At 48.1% G+C, this 8,211-nt stretch overlaps 1 protein-coding gene across 5 annotated transcripts; it reads left to right on the top strand.

Annotated features, from left to right (window-relative positions):
- The first annotated feature begins 1,333 nt into the window (after positions 1 to 1,333).
- On the top strand, positions 1,334 to 7,205 carry LOC102563323 (forkhead box protein K1). Of its 5 annotated transcripts, none has more exons than XM_059720922.1 (3): positions 1,334 to 2,333; positions 3,163 to 3,205; positions 6,123 to 7,205. In XM_059720922.1, the coding sequence occupies exons 1-2, from the start codon at positions 1,389 to 1,391 to the stop codon at positions 3,193 to 3,195; spliced, it is 978 nt and encodes a 325-aa protein (XP_059576905.1). In that variant the 5' UTR covers positions 1,334 to 1,388; the 3' UTR covers positions 3,196 to 3,205; positions 6,123 to 7,205. The 5 variants fall into 5 exon arrangements, 4 of the variants coding, with proteins under 4 accessions (XP_059576905.1, XP_019350662.2, XP_059576904.1 ...); XR_362740.4 differs by having other exon boundaries at positions 1,338 to 2,539; XM_019495117.2 differs by having other exon boundaries at positions 3,163 to 7,205.
- The last annotated feature ends 1,006 nt before the right edge of the window (positions 7,206 to 8,211 follow it).

Raw genomic sequence — 8,211 nt, 5'->3', positions numbered from 1 at the left:
AAACTACAGAAACATGTGTCGCAGACAACAAGTGAAGAGCACAGATCCACACAGGAGACTATTTTAATGTGTCACTCCCATGATCAGTGCCGTCCCTGGGGGGGTGTGAATCAGGGAAACTGCCCCGGGCCCCTGTGCTTTGGGGTGCTCGGCAGACAGTGCTGTACAGGCTCTGCTGTGGCTGCCAAGCACTGCCAGCTCTGGCTGCTCGCCACCTTTCCTTTTCCCCCTCCACAACCCCCCTGCCAGCTTGCATATAACTAATTTTTGGTATAATAAGGGTCATCATTGTATAGGAGCAAATTCACACATACAGAACCTGCATAAAGTGAGAGAAACCTGTACTGTGTTGTTGAGGAGTACCAAAAAAAGTCTTGTAAAAGCAGTAGAAATGGGTCTGGGCATCAGTACAGTCGAGGTCTTGGAATATATCCCTATTTATTACACTATAAAGCGAGATCCCTTCTTGCGAATTGAAGTTATGTGCCATTTTCCAGGATCATTACGTACAGCATAAAGTGAGGGAAACCTGTCCTGCATCCATTAGCTATGTCCAAAATGACTTTACATTTTTGGCAGACAAGGATTTTCATAGCCTAGGAAGATAATTGGGTCCATCCCCTTGCACTAAGCAGGAAAGACAACTGGGGCCAGGTGGCCCCAGCAAGGTGACGGTCCAGTCTCCTCTCTGAAGATTTCCAAGGTAGGTGCATGCACCACCTTGGTCTGGACACCCTAACTGGAAGAAGTTTTTCCTAATGTTGAGCCGCAATCGATCTTCCAGGAGTTTGTGACCATTGCTTAGTTTTCCCCAGCAGCACCCTGGTGAACAGTTGTTCACCGAGCCCTTGATTTATGTCCCTGATCAGTGGCGATGTGTACGGGGTGCACGTGCACCCCCTGACCCGCTGATATATCCGTACGTCGCTCCCAAGTCCCCCCTCAGCCTTCTCGTTTTCAGGCTGAAGAGTCCCAGGTCCCCCATCCTTTCCCCGTGTGGCTTGCCCTGCAAGCCTCTGATCATAGGGGTGGCTCTCCCAGCCCGGTTCCTTGGGCGAGGCCGACAGCGCTTCTCCGACCAGCTGCACTAGCTGAGCCGGTCTGATAAGAGCAGACCAACGTTGTCCTTGGCCACCGCGTGCCAACCGCCCGGGCCAGGCTGAGGCAGAGCGAAGCAGGCCAGGGCGCGTTGCAACACTCGCGTGGCGGGCGCACGGGGCCCAGGGCGGCGCGACCACCGCGAGGACACGCCCGGGCGGCAGTGCTGCCTGTCAGCAGGGCCCTCCCCCACATCCACGTGGAGCGGGGCCGGGCCCCTTGCGCCCGCCCCTTCCGCGCACAAGGCGCAGCCCCGCAGCCGGGCGGGCCGGGCTGGGCCTGCAGCGCCCATGCCGCGGGCCAAGCGCAGGAGCCGGCGGCGCCGCCGCCCCGGAGCCGTGCCGCCGCTGGCGCTGGCGTTGCTGGGCGGGCGCGAGCCCTGCAGCCCCCGGGCGCGGGCCGCGGCGCTGGCCGCCGAGTGCCGCTGGGTGCCCGGCGGGGCGCTGGTGACGGGCGGCCGGCGCGGCCTGGAGGAGCTGGCGGCGCCCCGGGGCGCCTCCCCGCCCTGGGCCGCCGCCGCCCCGGCGCCGCCGCCGGCCCCCGCGCCGCCGCCGGCCCCCGCGCCGCCGGAGCCCGAGGCGGCGCCGCGGCTGCGCACCGTGTACGTGAACCCGCGCTGGCTGCAGCGCCAGGCGGCGGCGGCCGCGGCCTTGGCGGGCCTGGCGGGCCCGGCCGCGGGGCAGGGGCATGGGGAGGCCGAGGTGGCGGGCGCCACGGCCACGGCGAGCCCCTACGTGGGGCTGCGGCGGCCCCTGGGCCACCAGCTGGGCCCCGCCACCAAGGAGCGCATCTGGCGGGGGGAGTTCATCGACCTGTTCTCGCTGCTGCACACCGAGCTGGCCCCCGAGCGGGGCCGGGGCCAGGGGCGGGGGGACACGCTGGACCAGTGGGTGTCGGCCTTCCTGGTGTACGCCAGCGTGCTGTGCGAGCGGCACCCCCACAAGTGCGGGGCCATGTTCAAGTACCTGGACATGATCCGCAAGTTCCACGCCACCTATGGCGGCACCTCCTGGCTGCGCTACGACGAGGACTTCCGGCGCCGGGCCGCCCAGGACCCAGGCCTGGCCTGGGGCGACGTGGACCTGCAGCTCTGGATGAAGTGGATGTCCCCGCTGAAGCCTCCCAGAAGTCGGCAGCTGCCTGCTGAGGGCGACGAGCAGGCGCCGCCCCCATCACCACCACTGCCGCCACCGCCCCTGCCGCTGCTGCCCCCCAGACCGGATGAGAAGAGTCAGGTGTGCGGCGGGGCTTTGGCCGGGGGCGCGGGCTCCCGCACCGACTGCAGCTCCGAGCAGGAGGGCACCAGGTGCCAGGGGTGTCCCGGCGCGCTTGGAGAGGACAGGGAAGGGCTCGGCGACAGGACACGGGAAGGAGGCGAGCAGCGGGGCTCGGAGAGCCACTCGAGTTGAGACAGGGCCTCGCTTAGAGTAGAGGCGTGGAGGTAGGCGCAGAGTGTCTGGCTCCGGGGGTTGAAACATGCACGGTAGCATCTGTTGGCTAGGCCCTGTTGCCCGGCTGTTGCCACGCAAGCTGGCAACAGGCGACCGCTGGTGGCTGCACCATGGTGTGGGTGGTGACCGCGTGTTCAGGGTGGTAGAATAGAGTGTTATTGCAGGATTGGTTGCCTTACCCGTCTTATTTCACCAATACGTAACTGCTCCTAGAAATGGGCTATCAATACTGCAGTCATGTTAAAAAAGGCCCAAGGAGCTTTGTGTTTGGAAAGAACTGGTTGCTGCCCGAAGGTTTGGGAATGGGAGGGAGGGAGGGATTTTGTGGGGGGGGGGGGTCGAGAAGGCCTGCAGAGAAATCTCGTTTCCTCATTGGGTTAAAGGAAGGAAAATCTTCCCAACTGTAGAGCTGCCTATGTGTAAAACCAACCGGCGGAGATTCCTGTGGTTTTTGCAAGAGTATATGGCAGTGTGGGGGAAAAGGAAGATGAGAGGCAAAGACTTAACGTTTCTAGGCCCACTGGGGAGGAACTTCAGATTCTAGTTCAACTCAGGAAGTGACGTCCATGTGACAAAAGAACGTGTTTTCATGGAGGATTTGCCTTTCTTACAGCCATCACCAATAGCTGAACTGGTGCAACCGTGAACACGCACAGGTATAGTGACTCACTCCATTGGTGGGGCTTACCCTATTGCAAACAGCAGTGAGCTCCACCGTGCAACAGCTGACTTTCCTGTATATGGCTGGGGATGCGCCAGTCCAGTTACGCAGATAGCAGTGATGGGGCATATCCCCAGTGTAGACGAGGCTGAAAGCTGAATGGCTTATTGTCAGATGCACGATGCTGGGAAAATTTTTATTACTGTGCTGAATATATCTTTTTGTTTTGTTTTGTTTTAATTCTTTTGAACCCAAAGGAAGGTGCCTTTGCATCCTTTTCGGTTTGTTTATTTTTTAGGGGTTTTTTTGCTTTTCTGTTCCTGTATGTATTGTATTTCATAGTGACTGTTGGTCCAAAAGTTTGGTAAATATGTTGGATGGTACTAGCCTAATCTGGAAGCAGATAACTTTTCAAGGGGATTTGCAAACGTGTAATCAATCACACTTAGTCTCAAATTTTGCCTTGTATCGAAACTGGTTTGTCTTAGCCAACTTCCAAAATAGTGGAAATGCCACCATAAAATAAGTACTGTAATAGCTCCCACTACAGCTGTTGTGGCATTAGTACACTCTAATGATGGTATCCTGTTCTTATGCAATTTGTTCTGACAGCTCTATTTAGACTTCTCCATTCTGAACTGAAGCAGATCAGTTTTTACTTCATTGGAGGTCTTACCACGTGAGCGCTCTAAATATAATATGTCAGATACATATATATATATTTTTTTAATTTATCAGAGGTTTGAATTCCAGCTTGTATCTGAATCAAGAGTCTGGTTACAGTTACAAGTTATTCTATCTGTTAGTACTTTGTGCTGGACAGATATCCTATTAAGAATTTTGTTCCTGTTGAAATTGGTGGTAAAAATTCCTGTTGTGGTTTTTTTGGGGGGGCGGGCAGTTGCTGGCATAGGATTTGGCTCAAATTTGGAAAGTTTTTCCCCAGACCTGAAAAATGTGATAAGAATTTACCAGTTTTTTTTAGAAAAGTGTTAAATGTATTCTAGTCTCTAAATAGGTTTAGCTATGTAGTTTTTTTTGGTATTGTAGATTAAGGGCCCCACCTAAATATAAAGTTTGTACTAGCAGTACCACTTTAACTAATCTGTAAAGTGGTATAGCTGCCCCTCATGTGGATGCAGTTACATCCGTATAAAAATGCTTATGTTGTCATACCAGTGCAAGCACTTACAGGAATAAACTATAACTATTTCAGTTAAATTATACCCCTAATTGAAATAATAATACAAGTGTAGTTTTTAAGCATAGGCTGCATCATTTAAGATGAAGTGTGGGACTTTCCTGACAGGGCAAGGGCATCAGTGGAGGTCCAAACGTACAATGGAGTTGCTGTCCTTAGAATGAGAAAAGGAAATAGGTTTTTTCCCCCTTACTCTCTCTTAATTTGCTATTTGTGGTTTTGTTATGATATGTTAAGACAGAGTCAAAGAAATAAAAATTGTGCCTGTTTTGGTGAGAGGACCAGAGAACTACAGTGGCCTAAACCTGAATCTATACATTTCCCACTTGAATGATTGACAAAAGCAGGGATGCTGTCTTACACAAAGATTTCTCCCAGATTGCTTGTTGAATCAAATGTGTGCTTTTTTCGTTTTGTTTAATATATTTTTACAAAATCAGAGAACACTTTCACACAGCCCAATGCAACTGTGGACAGGTGAACAGTTAAGGAAGTTTTAAAATTCTTGTGCTTTACAGCTGTTCCATTGTAACTTCTGTCTGTCCACTCTTAAATGGAAGCTGAACTGTTCATAACAAGCCCTATTTTATTCAGCCATAATGTTGCTGTGGTCTGATTCCACTATACCTGTGCAAGAGTGGACAGACAAAACAGTTTCAGAAATTCAACTGATGCAAGCTCTCAAGCAGTGAGTCCCTCTCCTTTCTTAAACCGGTTGAATGTGATAGCTGTTTACAGCTTAAACCAGTGGTTCTTAACTGGAGTACCATGAGAACTGCCCCCCGCCCCTCCCTTCTGGGGTGCTGCAGCATTGCTGGCTGGGTAAAACTGCCTCACATGCTTCTGCATTAGGGCTCTTTGATAAAACTGAAGCAAGTAGGATTGCTGCTTTGGGCTGCAGTTGTTCCCAGTCTAGCCCCTCACCCCCCCCCCCCCCCCCCACACACACACACTTTCTGGAAATAGTTTCACCTATTTTGCATGCCTCCGTGTCTGGGGGATGTTGTGCAAAGTTGGATTGGGAAGGGTTGAGCATGAGCCAGCTTTCCTCCCCACTTTAAGCTGATCAGAGAACCCTAATGCAGAAGTAGTGTGTGCACGTGTCACAGCCCTTTCCAGCTTGGCTGTGCAAGTAGGCACATGCAGAAGTTTTATCTGAAGGCAGCAACACAGTTGAGAAGCACTGAGATAAACTGAGCATAGTGGTTTTTAGCTGGGGGTACTGCCACATTCAAAAAAAGTTGTGCAGGGGTGGTGCGACTCTCGGAAAAGGTTGAGAACAACTGGCCTAAATGATCCTTCCTCTCTCAATTGAAGGCTTTGAAGACTGATTAGATTAGATTTCAATGCCTTGTAAAATCTGTAGTTCTGCAAGCCTACAGAGAATCACTGGTATTAACTAAATGAAAAGTTGGTATTTCTAATGTAAGAATAAGCATAAATATAAACAAACAAAAACCTGAAGTTTACTTCATAAATTAGTAATATGGAAATATCATTTTTATTCTTTAAGAGACGAGACAGAGAGCTTAAGTTAGTAGGCATGAGTACAGCCAACTGAGATAAATTATAGCAAACTGAAGTCTGGGTTAATATTAGCCAAAAAAATTTCAGACCCATGCAACCACAAAGTTGGTTGGAAGGGCAGTTAGATTAAGTGTATGAGTTAATATATTATAACTGACTAACTTTGGATTTTAAATATTTGCAGATTTGTTAAAAACAGAATTTCTTATTGGTGCCAACAGCCTGAATCCATTGGTGTTTAAGAGGAGCTCTGGTATTCTAGTGCATTTTTTTACCTCTGCTTCTGTTGCATTGCAAGCTGTGCTAGAGAAGACATAGGAAATTCGTTTTACCCAATCAGCAATTGTAACAATGGACTACAAACCTACAGAGCAAGCCAGTTTGTTGGAAAACAGGAGTTCCTGCAGCGCAGCACTTGACACAGACTATCCAGAGGGCAGAGATTCAAGAGGGTGAATAAATCTGAAACAATCTCCAGAAGGGGAATCCTAACCTAAAATTCTAATTTGAAAATATTAGCCATTTAAAAAACAGATTGCCCTTTCTCATTTGAGCAGTGTATCACAACTGGACACTTCAAAACGTGTGTACTGTACTACTAAAAAATCTAATACTTGTCTTTGTTAGAGTTGTTAATTTTTACCATTTCTGAAAAATATCTGCAGCAAATGTGTATGAACTTGAAATTATCTTACATTCAGTATATCTCAGGTGGTTGAAATAATTGCTTTATAAGGCTCACCTAATACTGCCTCTTAATTTTTTTTCTCTGAACTCCCCTCCCCATCTTTAATTTACACTGGCACCATTGAAAACAGGCATAACAGTCATACGTATCTAGGTCCTTACCCATACTAAGAGTTGACCTAAATTCTTCTTCCATTTACATCCCAGTAGCATACTAGCATCCAGTACATACATCTGAGTGGTGTATCTGGCATCCTAAGTCTCAGGTATGATTGTTTATAGTCTGGTGCCAATGAGAATCAGATTAGATGGTCTATGGTGTAACAATACTCCATTTTCTTCAGTGGCTTATTTTCCATTTCTCTCCCCACACATCCTAGAGAATATGATTGAAGTAATACTATGCTACAATAACACACTATGGTAAGGTCATGCCTTTCATTGTATCAGGAAAATCTGCCACTATCTGTTCTATTTTCCCCCTTCTTAATAGTCTCAGTTACATGAATTAACATGAAATGTTTGTAAATTCATGTTAAAGTGTTTGAGATCTCATCTAAATAAATTTTTATATATAAAATTTGCTCTAATTTATTGACTCTTCTTTCGCTTTTCCTTGCTGATTTGGAATGTCGCTTTCCCCGATTGATCATTGTGCCTTTTGGCTCCTTAAAATTGTACAGGTCTGGAAGAATCGTCTTAAGCATGGAAGGGCTGCAGCAAAAACTCTGCTGTAACTCTCTCCAGAAAACGCAGGCGTTTGTTACTTTGAAATTTGCCTTTTTGTATTTTGCACAAGGGCTTGCCAAGTGCAGTTACTGTTCTCGGAGCAGGTTCTCTGCTTGTGTAAATTGTGATGGCTTCCCTGATCTCTGCCATCTTGCTGTCCCAGAATGTGGTAGGTGGCAATTCATACATGGTGGGTTACAGAGCTGCTTAGGTAAATCATGCCACACTTGAGACGGAAGCTTTAAAGGCCCTAAACTGAGACTCTGGAAGTACTTTATAATTCATTGGACTACTAATACTGTAGCATGCAATGAATAAGTTAACTTCTGGGCAGAGCTATCTAGGCAAGCAGAATGGAGATACTGAAGAAGCACTTTAATCTGAAAGCAGATACTGAGGTGACAATTTAATTTGTGCTGAGTGAGCATACTTTACGTTCTAGGTGAGTTAACTTGGAAAACAAACTGATTGTCTATCTTTGGTGTAGCAGTTACTGCTAGGCGTACACTGGAAATATTCCATTTTTTAATTTTTTTTAAATTCTGAATGTTCCCTCAAACTCCAGCATTTGTTTTGATTTTAAAAAAATCATCACTTCTATCTCCTTTTAGTGCAGTTTCACACACTCAAGACGAACAAAGTTCACTACATTGGGTATGTTCACTTCATTTTTCCTTTACAGTGTTTTCTATGAAATCTGAAAGAATTTCCAGTTGGGAATACTTTAAACAAGTCTGGACATGAGTTTGAACTGGCATGATCCAACATACTCGGGAAATTTGGCATGTTCTGGAGTGATAGGACTGCAAAGCAGTCAAGCAGACTGAATGGCTGTGTATTTCTTGGGACAGTTCCAG

Source organism: Alligator mississippiensis, chromosome 1, assembly GCF_030867095.1.
Source record: "Alligator mississippiensis isolate rAllMis1 chromosome 1, rAllMis1, whole genome shotgun sequence".
Taxonomy (NCBI): Eukaryota; Metazoa; Chordata; order Crocodylia; family Alligatoridae; genus Alligator; species Alligator mississippiensis.
This window is presented reverse-complemented; position numbering and strand designations above follow the sequence as displayed.